General features: G+C 43.2%; 1 protein-coding gene across 3 annotated transcripts in view; it reads right to left on the reverse strand.

Moving 5' to 3' along the window:
* The window catches only part of cux2b (cut-like homeobox 2b), a 103061-nt gene that overhangs the window by 37735 nt on the left and 46394 nt on the right, over positions 1 to 18932 (reverse strand). Inside the window, exon 3 of one of the 3 annotated variants that reach the window (XM_086111442.1) lies at positions 11327 to 11548. The exons of the other annotated variants lie outside the window; for them this stretch is intronic. Coding sequence (XP_085967568.1) covers positions 11327 to 11371 — 45 coding nt within the window. The 5' untranslated portion in view covers positions 11372 to 11548. The remainder of the gene's footprint in view (positions 1 to 11326; positions 11549 to 18932) is intronic. 3 annotated transcript variants of the gene reach the window in all.

The following is an 18932-nucleotide window of genomic DNA, read 5'->3' on the forward strand; positions in this document are numbered from 1 at the left end:
ATACAGTGTGACAAACTTCAGCGCCCCAAACGTTAAGCGACTCAAAAATGCGATTGAAATGATCTGCAAAAACGTACCACTAAAGTTGCTTTGAACTTCAGAAATGGAATATACATCATGCATTAGGCAAGTATGTTTGCAGCATGTTTCAACATGGTGGACGAAGGCGTGGTCTATGTGCAGCATATAAGACTTATTTAATAATTTGAGCTTTTATTTAGGAGCATAAATAGGTCATAAGGTAAGGTCATAAGGTCAGTGGTTTCCAACCTGTGGAACCAAAGCACGTATTGTGTATGAAAAACCTCATGGTAAAACCACCACACAAATATAATCAAAAGTATGCATCCTGATATAATGATTTTGTCTCAGTTTAGTCACAAATGTACTCAGGTCTGAAATCTGAGCTTGCATTTTCAGGGTAACAGACAGGTTCGTTGTACATACCTATGCCACTGACATAGATAGAAAAAAAACTACAATAAAAATAATAATGTAAATAATACAATAATAATAACAATACGGTGGTCCAGTGGTTAGTGTGTCAGCCTCACAGTTGGGAGAGGGTTTGGTTCCAGCTCCTCTAAATTGTCCCTAGGTGTGAGTGTGAGCGCGGAAGGTTGTTCGTCTACGTGTGTCCTGCGGTTGGCTTGCAACCAGTTCAGGGTGTCCCCCGCCTATTGCTCGAAGACTGCTTCGATAGGCTCCAGCAGCCCGGCAACCCTGGTGGAGATAAGCTGATCAGAAAATGGATGGATGGATGGATGGATGGAAAATAACAATAGTAATTAAAAATAGTGCTGTGAATACACTTAACTATCCAGCCATCCATGTGCCTGTGTGTATATACCTGTGTATATATATATACATATATATATATATATATACACACACAGTATATACATACATATCCACAACAAAATGCAGGTTTCAAATTCCGGCTTTTAATTTGAAGGGAGAAGAAAAATCCAAAGCCATCATGGCCATGTGTGATTGCCCCCTGAACCTAATAATTGGCTGGGCCATCCTCAGCAGCAACAACCGAAATCAAGCACTTTCTAGAGCTAGCAATTAGTCTTCCTGGCAGAATTACTTTAATTTAGCAACATTAGAGGGCTATCAAGAAGGAACTTCTTTTTAAAGGTTATGCCACTGCATTTAAATCTGATTCAAGACTGGACTTCAACTAGGCCACTCCAAAACCTTCTTTTCTTTTTTTTAAACTGTTCAGAAGTTGACTCCCTGGTGAGTTTTAGATTGTTGTTGTGATGCAGGACTCAAATGCACGTCAACTTGAGGCCACAAACTAATGGCCAAATATTCTCCTTCAGAATTTTCTGGTAAAGAGCAAAAGAGCAGAATTCACGGTTCAGTCACCATCACCCTCACCTCACCACCACCATATTTGATTTCTGGTACGATGTTCTTTTTCTGAAATGCTGTGCTGCATTGACACCAGATGTGACAAGAAACATACCTTTGAAAAAAATATATATAGAAGACGAGTGACACAGTAACAAATAAACAGCTTGAGGAATGCATGATGTGTGTCTTATTAGGAGAACCATGTGTCACGCACACACGCATGCACGAGACGATTAAAGGCACATGGATGAATTCAGATTCTAAAAACTATTTATTCCCGCGAGGCAATAAAAGGTGCAGTGTGAAGACACAACAATGCAATGCAAAAAAGTATTTTCCACACATCTTATTCTACGTTTTATTTGTGTTTAGAAAGTGTGTTTCAGTAAGTTTAAATATGTTAATTCCATAACTTCCATTAGATTTTTTTTAAATCAACTACTAATCATCAGAAGCTATGTCATTATCCTCAGCAATTTTTTCTGCCAAGACATACTCAACTCAACTCAACTCAACTGTATTTATAGAGCACTTTCAAACAGCCATCGCTGCAAACAAATTGCTGTACATGGAGCAACTAACATATATACAAAAATAAAGCAATAAACCAGTAACAAAGATGGCGCCTTGCAAGGTGATATTTGGCCTGGTTATTGTCATCCAATGCCTGCACAAGACTGCTCGCGAGTGACGGTGGCCATCATCAGCGGCAGCACCTGCAAACCTCAGCTCAGTGGGCGACGCAAACCAATTAACGATTCATTAGGAGGCACAAAAAAAGTGAATAAGTCCGCCACCGGGCTCTCTGGAAAGAGCACCTGCTCGAGCGAATAAGTGAGTTACATTTAGTCTAGCTCCTGCTGAGACCTCTGAACTGTTTACTCAGTCAAAAGAAGAGCAGAAGGTGCTTCTCAATACCTTCAATTCATATTGCAATCGATTTCGTAGCTGTAATTTCTTACTGTTGATTATGGACCTTTCACATCTCACTGATATGACAACAATTGAAAAATATTTTCACAATGGCTGAAGACGGTGGTGCTAATGGTGTATTAGGATTGTTTAGTGGGGTCATAAATAAGGTGTGTGGGGAAAAAAAAACCTGGGCACGTGGAGCCTTTGATTTACTGGAAATGGCTGCCGTTTTCCCTGGGGAGGCATAGCAACAACATCATGTTTAAAGAAATATCATAATCTCAGATCAAGCAACCCCCTCCTCCTCCCCATCAATGTCACGATGAGCAGCTCAGAGGAGTTCATGGAAAATGTAAAAGGCTGGCGCCCAATCAATACAGATGCAATGGTATGTAGCTCTCAGCCAACTCCCTGCAACATTGTGTTGTTGTTACACATAGGGTTGTTTCCCTCTGCTTTACGTCCATTTAAATCCCCCAATCCCTTCTCGAAAAAGGTGTCACTGTGGCAGATTGCTCCACAAATGCTCTAAATTTGAGGCGTTTTGTGTCAAAAAAATGTACAGTACATTTCCTCAAACAAAAAATGAGCACATAATTAGCAGACTGCAACTTCAATTCAGTCACACATCCACGACATCATACTGTCCATTAGAAAGCAAACCTGAGTGTGAATCAATTTGTTGTGCAAATTCGACGGGCAATAACTGGGAAGGAGAAGCAACAAGCTCGACAAACGTTTTGACGATAATGATGATTTTGTTGTTTTCCTCAAACCATCCCTCTCTTCCTTCTGGCTGGTAGCTGTCTAGGTTTGCATTTTTTGGAGGAGTTATCTGCAGCCCACAGAAGGTGCTCAGATACACTCAATTTTGCATGGACAAAGAAGAGGAGCACGACTGGAGCCCCACAGATTGACCTGGAGACGAACTAAATGCAGCTTCACAATGTTTGTTATGAACTCTGGGCTCCATTAATTGACCCAAGTCTGTAGATTTCAGAGTCCTGTTGGGTTTATTTTAAATCAATATGTATTTAATGTATTCAGAACCCAAACCATTTAGTGATTTATAGACCAGTAGCAGAATTTTTAAATTATTCTCGAGCTGATTAGTTTTTTACGTTCTGGTATCTTGTTTCTGGTCAGAACCCGAGCTGAAATGTGCTATTTCAACAAATGTTCCTGACCTGGCTTTGCTATGGTTTGTGTCATGACCATCCTGACACAGATATTCATAAGCAAATTTAAAAAAAAATACCTAAGACGATGTGAAGGCAAGGACAAGGCTCCAGAGATTAGCCCAGCAATCACACCATAGTACCTGGGTGTTCTTCTCAACAATAAACTAGACTGGTCCACCAACACAGACACTCTGATCAGGAAGAGCTCTTCCTGCTAAGAAAACGGAGGTATTTTGGAGTTCAGGGGTCACTCCTTACGACCTTCCAGGACTCTGTGGTGGCGTCAGCCATTCATTGTGGCATAGTCTGCTGGTCAGGCAGCATCTCGGCCCGGGACAGAGAGAGACTGGACCGACTGGTCAGGAGGGCCAGCTCTGTCCTGGGATGCTCTCTGGACACTCTGGAGGAGGTGGGCAACAGGAGGATGCTAGCCAAGCTAAAAGCTATGATGGACAGACCCTCGCATGCCCTCCAGGCCACCCTGACAGCACTGGGCAGCTCCTTCAGCCGGAGACTGATACACCCGCGCTGCAAGAAGGAGAGGTACCGCCGCTCGTTCCTGCCAACTGCTGTCAGGCTATTGAATAGACGGACCTAAAAACCTGCACTCACCCATTTCTAATATGGAATACATTTAATATTCATATTTTATCATTTATATACTTCTTGTTCTTCTACTTCTTCCTTTCATAATTTTGCTGCAGTAAATTGGGAATGTCTCCATTGTGAGACAAATAAAAGTTTTCTTATCTTGTCTTATCTTATCTTATTATATGGGGTTGATCAGGGAGTCACAGTCATCTCCATGATAATCCCTGCCAAGTACGTGGGACTTGCTAGAACAGAAGTCTCACGCTGGTAGATAGAAGAACATATGGTTGTTGTAAAGAGATCTACGGCTCGAGGACCTCCGATTTTGGCTAAAAACAATACAGATCTGGCACAAGTTGGGTCTCAGAGCACATTCCGTGCTTTTCACGCGTTTTGTGATAAAGGAAACGGCCACCAAGGGAATGGGCTTGGCCACTATTTGAGTTTACAAGCAGGAGTGAAGCCTGGGGTAGAGCAGCAAGAGAGAGAGCCAAAGCAAACCTGTTAGCACTCCCCCATAACTCTTCACAGCCCTAGCAAGTGGGCAGTGTTGCAGCCCCTGGGACAAGGCTGCTGGGAAATACTTAGTATGAACCATTGGGAATACCACCCTCAAATGAGTCTCCATGCGTTAATCTCTCTCTCTATGTGCATGTCTGTGAACAAAGTACAATAGCACGTCTTGAAATGATCAAGAGGAAGGATGAGAATGATCTCACATTTACAGGGAGCTTTATGAATGGCTGTATTCTCAAAGAAGATCCTCTAAAAAGTGCAAGCCATTATCCATCCATTATCCACTTGGATATGTTTTTGGGACGTGTGAAGAAACTGGAGTATGCAGAGAAACCCCACGCAAGCACGGGGAGAATATGCAAACTCCACACAGGAAGACCGGAGCCAAATTTGAACCCATGAGCTCTGCACTGTGAGGTGGACGTGCTAACCAGTCGACCACCGTGCTGCCCACAAGCAATTATGCAGTCATCAATTAAAAGTTATCGCAATTGATGATTCTGCAAATGTCACTTTAAGTCATCCTCCTCTGCCTTCCAGTTTTTGACACCATAGTGACTTGCTTGTATGAGGCAGGGTTGTGATGTTGCACGTGATTATTGTGTGGCAATGACTGGAGTGTTGTCAACCACTAACCACTTCCATATTGTGTTTGCGAATGCACATATGTAGGTTTGGCTCATTTTAAGCCACGGTGAAAAGATTAGGCTTTTAAGCTTCAATTGATGAAAATATGTGTGTGTGTGTGGGTGTGTGGGTGTGTGTTGTTGGGGTGGGGTTGTGTTTACACACACACTTGTGCAGTGTGCACACCGACATATTGTACATCTCAAGGTGAATGTCGTCTGTGTTGCGGATGGTATGGGGACCGCAATTGTGGAGTTCCACATTCCCAGAGGTCTCTAAATTACCTGTCATCTTGGCCATGATGCAAAGGTCATTTCACAATCATAGGGAGTCCATCCTAGTGTGGAGCTTGCAGAGTGCCAGCCCAGCCCACAAGATGACAGCATGTCACAACAGCCCCCGTCACACTGCATGCTTATTAGACAAAAACTGTGTGAAGTCCACTACTACCCTTGTCAAAACACCTTAGCGAGAGAATGAAATGGATATTTGCTCTTGCGTGTTAATGTCAGAGTCACAAAAGGAGCTTTAGCATGCAGAACCAAAAATAAAATTTGAGTTTTGACTGAAATGGCTTCTTGCTGTCAAAAATGTATCAAGCATTTTTGTTTGGGGTCAAGCGAAAGATAGGACAAGCTTCTTTGTCTGGAGACCAACTTTTAGGGTGTTCACTGTAGTTTGGGATAGTGTTTTGGCCGAGTTTAGAACTGATTAAGAAAATACATAACCCACTCCAGTCCATTTTTGGTTAAAATTACACAAACTCAAAAAGAAGCATGAATGTCACCAAGCACAATAATACAGCATTCTCATGGAACGATTATTTTCAAATATCATGATAAACTGGCTCCGATTTTCAGACTTAACCCTAGCCCCTATAGGGGTAGACCCCGAACTACACAGTCAGATAAAAGATAATTGTATTTTATCCATACAATTATTTTGGCATTTACACACTTACAGATACATGTTTCTCACTGTGATACTGCAACCAAAGGCAACTGCAAAAAGAAAAAGGAAAAAAAAATTCTAGTACTCATAGATCTAATGTCTAAAATCTCCTTGACGAGAAGGAAATACATCAGCATTTCAAAGTACGGCGCTGCACAACCGGCTGTCGCCACTGGCTTTTATTTGTTTGATTGTTGCGTTATCGTGGAGTGACTGTGACGTGGGTCAGTGGTAAATGCTTCAGCAATATACGGTCGTCTAGATGGTGAGAGACCCATGTGTCCCACTGCACGCACACACTTGAACCTGGAAGGATGCACACCCACGCAATCCACAGACAGCGTTCGAGGGGAGATTTAATCATGGTGACATGCATCTCGGAGCAGCAGTGGCAACATGGCGCTGGCTATGCCCATCTCTGAGTGCAAAGCGAGATGAGCAGTCAGCACACTGACACACATCTCGTCACCGCGTCAATTCAGATCAGCAATGCCTGTCAATCAAAGCCCCGCTCTCACAAATGGCTGATGCCACTTCCACTCAGTCACAGGAGAGCCGGCCCATCAAACAAATGGCAACGCTGGCCACACCATTATTCCTTATTGTGGAGTCATACCAATTCCAATACAATGCAAACACGCGGTGTCATGATACCATGGCTGAATCTAGTTTACTTGTAACCTCCTTAGTCCTCGTGTCTCACTCCTCCGTTTACATATAAATTCCTCTCACCAAACATCCCACTGGAGAGTTGAGAAGAACAACAGTGGAGTGAGGAGGGACAAATGTTTAAATGACACATCCGCTCTTGATGTCGCCTTTTCATGGAGACGGCAACCAAAGATGACATCATGGTCATTGACACGACTTATATGAATGGTCTCTGTGGCTGAATTTTTACGATCGCAACCACTTGATGCTTCAAGTAGAAATCGATTCAATTTAAATCTGATCAACACTGTCTGTTACTCTTCACAACTCTGCATGTGCAGAGCTGATCATGAGTAGGCTTCCCCATCCTCTCACCAGCTGCGCCAAAACCCCTCGCACATAGCACAACTGCGAAGACTTGATTGTAAAGACACTGTATAGATATTAATATGTTGCTTATGTATGAAATGCAAAAACAGTCAAATCAATCAAAACGGTTTCGTGTTTTCATAATGTGGCCATAAAAAATGGTCAAAACTACATCCTAATACAGTACAGTGAAACTCCTCTACAACGAAACCTACATGAGCGAAAATACCCCCTAGTGTGGAAAAAAATCTTCATGCATTAACACCATTCCCACTTTCCTGCCCCTCATACAATGAAAAAAAAAACGTGTTGCGATATACGAAATCTTTTTCTCTGCTTTTGCCTCACGACGAGATTCACTACAACGAAGTCTAATCCAACAGCGACCTCTACTGCTTCATTCGGAAACGGCAACAGCAACCACCACACTGGTTTACACATGCGCAGTAGTCCAGGAAGTATTTGTTATTGTTAGTTTCAGACGCAGCAAGAACGTTGCATTGCTAAAATGGCAACAAAACGGACCTTTGGATGTCAAACAGCTAAGAGAAGAAGAGCTCTGACGCTGGAAGCGAGGGTAAAAGTGATCAAAATGAAAGACGGAGGAAACAAAATAAAAGACATTATCCAAGAAATTGATGTAAGTGAAAGTGAATGCTGATCGTAAATTTCGCAATTTCTTTCCCTTTTTTTCTTTCTACACTGACTATATGAAGTGTCAAATAAGTGTATGCTCATACTTATGCACTATTGGAATAAAAATAAAGAGTACACATACGTTTGTGTGTGTGTGTTTACATCTGCGATTAAATTTGCTACAGTGAAAACCCCCCTGTTGTGAAAAATTTCTTGCTGCAAACATGATTTTGTTGTAGAGGAGTTTCACTGTAATTACAGATATTTGTTACATAAGGGACCGTAAGCAAGTGTAATTCAGGAATGTGTGAGAAAAAAAAAGTACTGGCCAAAAAAAATACATAATCCGCAAAATAAGCATTGTGAAATAAAATTAATCAAGGAATGAAAAGAACTGTTTAATTATGATTCAGCTGGTTTACAGTATTATGAAAATCTGATATGAAAAGTATATTTTTGCATTGAAACTTTCTTCCTCTATATTGATGAAAACACAACTGATCACGTTCAACCTGAGTTGTACTGCATTGTTATCTCCCTCAAGCAAGAGAGGTTTCCAGGTACACCTTTCGAATTTAGAGGCTGCAGAAATGCTGTGATACTCTTGTAATAAAAACTCAAAATGCACCAAAGTCACCGCAAAGTCAACAGTGGCGACGAGACAAATGGAGGGAATAAAACAAATCTTTTCTGAATGTCTTTGGAGTTGAAAAAAGACAAAAAGTTGTCATTTTATTTGAGTGCAGACTTACAAGTGTTTGACGCAGCAAATGACCTACACCTGGAGGAAAAGGCGTCTTTCATACGTATCTCGCTTGGCAAGATGCAAAGGAATGGGGGTGGGCTGAAACTGAGATAAAGGCGCAAACTGATGAGCTGAAAGAGAGTCGAGCGCAACGTATAGTAATGAGAACACCTGCACTCCGTTTCATCTCTGGGAGAAGCATTAAACAGGGAAATCTCGGCAAGGGCTAATTATAAAAAATAAAGTGTCCCCGTTACCTCGGCACCGTAGACCGTGAACAAACCTCCCGACAGATGGGGTGTCACGGGTAACTGTGCCAGAGTGAGTCAAAGCCCACTGCAGTGGTCGGACCCTGGCAAGCACAGATCCATATCTCACCCACAGACACGTGTTGACACTGCTTCTCCAGATCTTCCTCGTACCAGTCAAGGTGAGGCGGCGTGACATGAGCGAGGAGGAAAAGGGGGCTTTGCAATGATGGATAACTCTCTCCATCCTCTTTTTTTCCTTGCGCTCGCTCTTATAAGCCTGGTGACTTTCCAGTGAGGCAATTATCATTGTGAATGCATAATAGCCTAATTAATTACAGGTGTCAGTGCTGCCTTTGTTTCAGCGAGGAGGAACATCATTCCAAAGATGCATGCGCCAAAGAGAACAGCACCACCGACATATTGTCGAATGTAGTACGCTCAGACAAGCCAGGTTCTGTATCACACATCACACACCAGAAGTTCTCCGGTGACAGTAGCATCAACAATGGCGAACTTTCTTTTACGCGGCCTCACCGTCAAACACGGCATATCATTTGTCTTGTCAGATTTGCCGATTTTCATTCATTGTGGAGCAGGAGCGGCGGAAACAATTGCCAAGGAGAAGGAAAGAAAAAAAAATGGAGACACTATTACATTGCATGAAGAGTGTCTGCATGTACTGTTCAGTGTGTCTGTGTCTTTCAGTTTGACGGGGGTGGGGGGAGTGGGGCTCATGGCGGTAGGTTGATTATCCCTCCACGCCTCCAGGCAGTGGGGGCTTGTTGTAGAGTACACTGAGTCTAATAAGAGCGGGCGCCACGGTCGTACGCAGCTCTGCCTGCTCCAACTGTGAGGAGAGTTTTACATAATTAATGACTGTTGATGTTTTCCAGGTAGTCGCCCGGCAAATTCACTCCGGAGTGGGCTGCCACTGTCACGGGCTCCACAGAGAATGAGCGACACAGGAACAGACATATTACGTTTCAAACATGAGTAAGGCAATTTTGTGCAGTGTCCTCAGACATTACCGAGATGAGGCTACAGGGCCAATGATTTAACTTGCGTTAGAAAAAAAAAGGTTTAGAAAGAGCTTTTCAGTGTCTGGGAGTCTACAGAGACTTCGCGCTTGATGTGATTTAAAACAGCTTCTTTAATGCTTCTTTTATGATTCTGTATGTTGTTAGAGACACAAAGAGCGAAGCGTTGTGTCTTTTCAAGATAACAGCTAACGCCTCCTGATGATCCCTCATGTCTGCATAAATCAAAATGTCGATCTTAATGTGTGAGCTTGGTGGTCTGGGTTTGGATGTTCCAGACGGCTGATCGTCTCGCTCGGCTTTGGGGCCTGGCATATTGCTGGGAGGCAGTCCATATTTATACTGGAGCGTGTTAAATTAAACATTTAAACACAGCACCAAGGGAAGGCTATTTTTTACTGCTCTTAGCCCACTACTCATTATTAATTTGCAATAACCTTTAAGGCTTTTTGATGTCATGCATATTTTACAGAAATATATCACGCCCAGGCAGGCTGGATGTCATTGACAGGTCAGAGTGCGAGCGAAATGGGATCTCATCCGATTTTATGAGACCAGGTGGGCAAGATGGATCATCACTTCAATGTGTGTATTCACTTCAATCCACGTGATTTTTGAAGCAAAGTAAATTTTGTCTTTTATCTGTGACTTGAAGGTTCCCAGTTGACGTGCACAACCCTGAAACGCGAACACTCGCGCTTCCTTTGCGATCGGTATACTTCATATTTTGAATGAGCAGAATGAGCTGATGTCTGTTCAGTGAAAATAAGTTCTTTTAAAAAGTGTTTCGTTTTACCATCCGTCCATCCAATTTCTATAGTCCTCATTAGGGACACGGGTGAGCCGGAGCCAATCTCAATGGCGCAGGTCACTCTGAACCGGTAGTCATCCAATCACGGGGCACATATCGACAATTATTTACTTGCATTCCCACCTTCTGGCAATTTAGAGTCATCAAATAACCTAGCATGCTTGTTATCATGTATGCATGTTTTAGGAATTTGGCAGAAAGCCAAGCACAGAGCGCTCATGCAAACTCCACACAGGAAGGCCTAAGCAAAGATTTGAACGCGACGTCTCAGAACATTGAGGCAGATGCGCTAACCAGATTGTGCTCACTGTTTTGTTTTAGATGGGCTAGAGTCGTGGTTCTCAACTTGAGTTCGATCGAACCACAAGGGTTCGATGGAGCCTCTGCCATGGAGGTTAAGAAACACAGGACTCAACATGTCAATTAGTTATGACAGCCCGCTTGGCCACCACCGGCTGTAGATGATCACATTACAGTATTTGTCCAAGCGGTCAGACGAATATTTACAACATGGATTCACATGCATCGCGGGAAGTGATGGGACTCAGTATCCTATCTGCATGATTTGTCATGCCAGGTTGAGCAACTCAAAACTGAAGGAACATTTCTTGAATCATATTTTAGTTTTTCACAAAAGAAGGGTTCGGTGAATGTACATATGAACTGGTTGGGTTCGGTACCTTTAACCATGTTAAGAACCACTGGGCTAGAGTAAAGGAGTACATTTGAGTTCAGTGGGAGGGAATCGAGGGACATGGGGACACCCGATACTCAGTCTCCTTATTCCTCTCTGAGAGTGCTGGCCAAGTCCCATCTTGATATGCAGTCTGCTGGGAGGCCTTCTGTGGCTGCTGGATGGCGGCCTAAAGCTCACGTCCACTGGTGCCAACACGCCACTAAGGCTGTAAAACAAATGAGCTCTGTTTGGTTAATGGACAAAGATTGACCTCCGCTGCCAGGCATTCGCTGGCATGATTGTAATGACCAGCCTTCATGGTAACGATACAAAGTGACAGATGTGAAGGGCCATTTCAATTTGACTTATGGGTGAATGCATTTTGCTGAGGCGATACAATACAAGGTTGTACAATTTGGAATTGGAATTGGGCCACCATTTTAGGGGAGTTTGAATGCCATCATGCGTCGCGTTACGTAAGACAAACAAGACTTTATTGTAGCTCGGGAGACTTCAGTTCATCAAACACTTGGTCTTTTTTCCCTAGTTCGGCCATCCAGTACAATGAGTACTGTATAGACTCACACACATATATAAATCTACAACAACGTTGCAACTTGTTTGTGCAGTCACAATTGAGACAGTGCGGTGAGAGGTGCGCACAGCTTCCAATAGGCCGTTACTATCAATGTCTGCAAACAGAAAGCCAGCATAGTAGGAATCAAGAGGATTAGTACTGGCTCTTTTCTTAACCTTGTAACCATGGACACACCATTGTAACTTCTATTTTGTTTGATGATTTTTGTTTTTGTTGTTTTCAAAGCTTGTCACTATTCCATCTTGAAATGAATAAAATTGCGCTCCGCAGTGTAATCTGTGCGCCTTCTTGCGGAACCACAGAAAGTGTACAATATTTCCTGTTCAGAAGCTGAAATGTGGAGCATTTGGAAATTTTTGAATCCAAAAAGGTATTTGAATGATTAATAGATGATCAAAAATAATGATGGATTAATTTGATCATCGATACAATGTAAAAATGCAATGCCGTTTTTTAATTTATTTTTTTTAATGCAATGCTGCCACCATCGTGAAGAACACCTTTTGGAGCTCTAAATCAATACAACGCAGCTTTAGAAACAACTTTTCAGCCAGCTTCATAAATAGGATCTGACTTTATCTATTGGCTGCTGATGGTTATGTAACCCACCATATGCATAGAGTGTAGGACAATTCCATGAGGGTTATAAATAAAGAAATCTGACGCACTGCTGCAGCCACTGTGGTTTGGGCAATGTCTCACATGGGATGTCACGGTTCTGCAGTGCTAGCCACTGTGCTATTTAAGGCTCTGCCTCGTTAGAACATCCGCTGAAGAAAGTTGAAAAAATAATTAACAAACGACTTCATTTAGACAGCAAAGGAGAATGTTCATCCAGCTACATGGCATTACAGCTCCAAACCCATTAGCAATTTTAAGGTGAAGCGCACACACGCCAAAAGTGTGTCGAGGTTGGACAACACGCTACTGCACATACAAGTGTGGATGCGTGTATGAGAGAAGAGGCCAGAAAAAGCACACATTAATGCATGACTGCCTTGGCTGACCGAAGGGATTGTGTGATTTTGCGTGCATGCTGGCAGAGGCCCTCGAACACCACAGTCGCTGGCTGATTTAGTTTGGGAATAGCGGCCTGTCCTTCAGGTGAATGGGCAGAGATGGGTCTCAATATTAGATGTAATAAAACAAGCCCATCGTTGGATCTCATTGCACCTTCAGCTGTCCTTCATATGTCACCCAGTGGGAGACACATGCTCATCAAAACTGTATATATAAACACACACAGAGAGAGAGAGAGAGAGAGAGAGAGAGAGAGAGAGAGAGAGAGAGAGAGAGAGAGAGAGAGAGAGAGAGGGAGGGAGAGAGAGAGAGAGATAGATAGCCTTTGATTGTTTATTACCCATTATTGATGAATATGTAACAGATAATCAGAAAAGTGAAGGTTTGGTTTTTATGAAGTTTGAAGGCAAAATGTCCTCCAATTCTGAAATGACCCATAGGTGGTGCTAACCTGAGATGTCACAATGACAATAATCACCCATTGATAGACTCAAAGTAACAAGATGCAATGTTGTGACCCCCTCCTGGTCCTGTTTGGCTGCAGTTGACATTTGCCCCTTTTCCGCAAACTGTTAGCATTCAAACCAGATGACTCGAGCCCTTTAGCTTGCAAGCACCGCCACCCCTCTCCACACTGGGCCCTTTAGATTAAGAGCCACAGCCCTCCTGCCAAATCCAGCGAGACCCAATTACAGGGACTTCAGCGAGCACAGATGTAAAGTAACTGCTTTAATTGAGGATGTGTTTAACACTCTCCTCAGGCCACCATGGCCACTTTATGGCTCTGAAAAAAATAAAAAAACAGCACAGCAGTGGCACTCATAACACACACGTTTCTGACTAAAGCAAAGCATACTCTGATCAGTGGGTTTGGATCTTAAAAGTGTACGGTGTGATTTAGGACATCATATGTCCAGTGTAAAATCAGAATTAAAAACAAGCGGATGTCTTAGAAATGTCCAAGTAAAACTTCTGTGATGAGTATGTAAGTGGAGGGGTTTTTTTTGGGGGGGGGGGGGGGGGGGGTTGGCTCTTGCAGCATCTAGTTATGGTCGAGAATTAGAATTGCACTTAATCCTATATTAGAAGAGACCCAAACTGTCAGGTCAAATTATATTTTAAGAATCGGGCCTAAAGAAGGCGCACGTGACATTTGAAGCTGTTATCTTCTCAAGTATGAATGCTCCCTAGGTAGGTTGGCCTTCTTCATGCTGTTTTTATTGCAATTCCCAGTTTCTTTATTATTCAGGATGTAAGATTCGACAAGCATCATCTCCAAAGAGCTTCGACTCACAGAGGGGCAACAGCAAAATCTGACAAATATATTACAGTATGCAAGACCTACCTTCACGGCTTAATAAACACAATTTGAAAGAAGAACAAAAGTTCAGAGACTTAGCCAGTAGCAGGTATAAGTTTTTCCCTTGCATTATTTAAGATCGGCTCCATCATTTTATCAATTCATCGATCACCCACAAGAAAGAAGAAAATGAAAAAATAATGAGGCCGATGAATGCGGTGCAAAAACACAGATGTGTGCAATTAAATTATCTATCCTGCAGAGAGGAGAAAAATAGCAGAGTGTTTTCTCAAACAAAAAGAGAAAGTGAGCAGTTAATTTCACTCGCTGCATATTTTTAATTACCAGATCAATCATAACTACATACTCCAGCTCAGCAGAAACAAAAAAAAAATTGCAAGTCTCAATGAAAGACAATAGATTTGCTTTAAAGTCGCTCTATTCAAGTCAAAATTAAAAATGTGGGTAATTTTATGAGGGCTTTCTTCCAAAAGTTTGGAGATTTAATTTGTTATGTTGAGATTTCACTTATAATGAAAACTTGATTGCAGAGATCCAAGTGAAATCCAGACATTCTGAGGTTGCGGCTCTGTGAATGTGTATGTGTGTGTGGAGGGGGGGGGGGGTCACCACAGATGAACAGAGGGATTTACATCCCTTTATGAGGAGTTACACATCCCCTGACGTAAACTGACATGCGTAGGGCTAAGTGTCCATGTCCGCTTCAGTGGCAAAGCAAATCTCAACACATCAGCTTTCCTCATGTTCTACTTTGAAATCAGACAACGGCGCTGAAAAAATGGCGGATCCGTCCGTTCTCCTGTTTTGTCTTTTCCTCCTCGGATGAGCTTCTCCTGTTTTTAAGAGCGTTAATGTTTATTTCTTCTGGCTTGTCAGCGCCAAACACGGAGCCACCCATGTCACACATTTTTAGTGGGTAATTTGACTGCACTCTTGCCAACAGGGGGAGAGCGGGGAACGGTGCAAGTGACTTGTGCCTTTACCCGGATGGCGGCTCTCTCGTGGCTCGCAGCGAGTATTCGACCGCGATAGGCGGAGGTGAGCTCCGTCTATAGAGTGCCGCTGTGTTTCGTTCCTGTCCGACGTCTGCGGGTGTTTGGTGAGAGGTCAGAAGGGGGGAAACGTGATTGCATGTCTCTTCAGGTGAGAGGGGTTTAGGGAAGCAGATGTAAAACAAGTCAGAGAGCCAATCGGAGCGGGGCAGCCGGCGCGATGCATGCGTCCATCCTCAAACATGGCTAACATTTGCACAGCAGCGGCAGTCGGGCGTGACGTCTCCAGGCTCTCGGGTTTGTGCTGTCAGGACGGTAGAAATTAAACCTGGCACTGCGGAGCAGAATGTGCTGAAACGCATCAATTCCACATGGCTTGAGAGCCAAATGTCTATTTATAACACCTGCCCTTCTTTACCTGGTGTGCATCCACATGGCTCTAAACAGGCGTCCATAATGATGAACACACCAAACCGGGACGCTTTGAGATGGCATCACACACACACACACACACACACACACACACACACACACACACACACACACACACACCATCAGATCACAGCTCTGCAGAGCGGGATAAGACAATACTGGCAAAGCTGATGTAAAGGTTGCGAAATCTTCGCACAACCCCCACCTCCAGCCGAATGACAACAATCAGTCACCACAGGTGCTGAAATAATAAACTATGACTTTTCACAGCTAAAAAAAAAGAAATCAGTGGCATCAGTCTGTCAGATGGATTATACAAAACGTTGGCTTCACCTGCTTTTCACAACACTTGCAGCAGTGCTGCAGTGGCTGGCAATGAAGCCACTAAATTTCGGGGTTCTTCTATATCTGTAGCATGCTAAAAAATAATTTGAGGGTTTTCCTCAAAAGTGTTATAAATAAATAAATAAATAAATGGATTTAAAATGTATGCTTCAATTTTAAAGTGAAATAAGAAATACTGTTTACGCTACCACTGCGAAACAGGAAGGAAAGGAACGTGTCAACTTTGTCAACTCAAGACTTTTTTCTCCCTGCGCTCGTGTGATTTTGCTCCCCCATTCCAGAAACATGCATGTTAGGTTAACTGAAGACTCCAAATCACCCATAGGTGTGAATGTGACCAGGAATGGTTGTCTCACTGTCGTGTGGCTGGCTGGCAACCAGTCCAGGCTGTACATTGCACCTCCCCCAAAGTCGGCTGGGAAAACCTCTACCTCACTCGCTACTCTAATGAAGACAAGTAAGGTCGAAAACAGATGCATGGACATTCTGTCACAAGAATTAACCACGATAGTGATGGGTTATTGGTTAAATCTTTTGATGATAACTACTGCATGCGTACGTGTCTGTGTGGCTTCTCAGCCATTAACTCTTTGCAAGTGCGTGTGCATTTGTTTCAACAAAATCTCTTGAATAGATAAGAAGCGTTAAGTTTGGGGGCAAGTAGCTTTCAGTACAAGTTAATAACAGATGAAGACATCCACCCTCTGGAGAAGATGTAAATGGCTCAAGGAAGGTATTACCTAAAGTCCAATTACCCTCCTCTGCTCGCCCCCCCCCTTCTCTCTTCCTCTCCATAGTCCTTTCTATGAAGAGGGCGCTAGTGATAAAGCTGGAGCAGAGAGACGATGGTTTACATGGCCCAGGAGCCCATTATGTTGGCAACAATAGGCTGGAGGCCAGGACGTGCTTTGATTACGTAATGAGCTGAAGAACCTGCAAGTGGCTCGCTGCTCATTGAGGATGAGACAGTCGGTCAAGACACAAGCATTCGCTATACCTGGTCAGCTAAGTATGAAGCCTACCAATCTTAGCCTGGGGGGGGGGGGGGGGGGGGGGGGGGGGATAGGAGGGGTGGTATAAATGTCCCTTATCGGGATATGATATGACATGGATAAAAACATAAGAGGAGCATTAACTCACCGATCTGGTTTAGTGGTGCAAAAATGTGGCATTAAAAAGCTGGCAAATTCAGTGAAACGGCTGCTTTGAAATGGATTCTGATGCTCACTCATCCCGACCCCACCTTCCCAAGTTAGCCATCCACTTGAGCAATCTGTAGCTAATAACCACAATATTTAGCCCATAATGAAGATCTGTCTTCATTGAGCTGGAAAAGCTGGTGCATCGCCAAGCATTTTACCTAACGGCGCAGTCCCTCATCTATGAAAGTGCCATAGAGCCCCTCAGACAATTAGGCACGGAAAAGCTTTATGACCGTTGGACTCACTCGGTGAGCGCCGCTCTCACCGCCAGCATCGCCAGGAGCGCTGGCTTGTGCAGAAAGGTAATTACGGAGACGCTCATAATGACAGAGGAAGCTTGCGTCATAACACCCACAGCCTTTTATCATAGCACTGTAATTAATTATCATTCCTCTACACTTGGATTCATTTCACTGTTCATAACGTATTCATACATTCAAGAGAAATGATCATTTCCTTCAGGAATTAATCAAAAAGAAGGAAGGACCAACACCATTTGATCATTCATGGAGCACCATGAATGATCAAAGATGGTGTTTGTCTGCCTCAGCGCACCACACGATGGGGCAGGCTCAGGGCAATGCAATACAGTTCTCTGAAACACTTTCCGACATCAAGACTCAGGTCAGGTCAATAATGTGCACTCTCCATAACAGGAATCATCCATCATCCATCCATTTTCTACCTTGCCCATCCTGGTCCGGGTCATGGCAAAGCTGCCGCCTTTTCCAGGTGTGCACCCGCAACTAATCATCAGGCCATTGCGTCCCTGATGCACAAGGCAAGTTTACAGAGCCATGTATTCACACGGCAATGGCATTTTGGTCTTTGACAATGCAAACGTTTGAAAACAGGTCTCAAACTGTAAGTTTTGGAAAATGACAGCATGACTATTTCCATGTGCGAGGGGCCGTGGCTCACAACATACATACAAGGCTCGGATGTCACAAACGGCGCACAATAAACTGCAAGGTGCGCAGAATACAGTGGTACCTTGTCTTGTGAGCTTGTTTTAGACCGTGAAAAAGCTAGTCATTCAATTCACTCGTATATCAAAAATCTATTGAAATGAATTGAAAAGCCATTCATCTGTTTCAGGTTCCCAAAACCACCAGCACAATTGAAGAAATATGAAACCAGTTTATTTGTCTACATTATCTTGGATTAAATTTGTTTGTATTTTACGCAGTGTTATATTAAGCAGTATAATTAAGTAGAGTCCATCACTGACTGACGTTTGTTTTGCTGTCAACGGGAAACTTTAAGAAAAAGAAAAAAAAAAAGAAAGCCCTCCTGGAAATGGGTTTTCGATTATGTTATTGTAAACATTACCAACCGGATGAAGTACCGACGGACCTCTAAGTTGCCACTGACGGACAACTGACAACGGACAACACGCCGCACGCGTCTCACATTTTTGTTTGTGAGACTGAATGCAAGATTGCTTCCATTTGTATCTGAAAACGCTTTGTGCTTCCTGTACAGTAGGTGGCGGTATGCACCAAAGAACTGCAATATGCCAATGAACCAAGAACAAGAAGAAGAAGGAGAAAAAGATGGGATACATGCGATGTGTCCATTCATATTCAGGTCGCATTCCAAAAAATCCGATTTGTGTCACATTTTAAAATGACACAGGTCAGATGTGAATAAAATGGGCGGCATTTTTCACAGCCCTGCTTTGTTTAGCGGAGATGTCG

The sequence above is a fragment of the Hippocampus guttulatus genome, chromosome 5 (genome assembly GCF_054856545.1).
Source record: "Hippocampus guttulatus isolate MCC_2025c chromosome 5, RoL_Hgut_1.0, whole genome shotgun sequence".
Lineage (NCBI taxonomy): Eukaryota > Metazoa > Chordata > Actinopteri > Syngnathiformes > Syngnathidae > Hippocampus > Hippocampus guttulatus.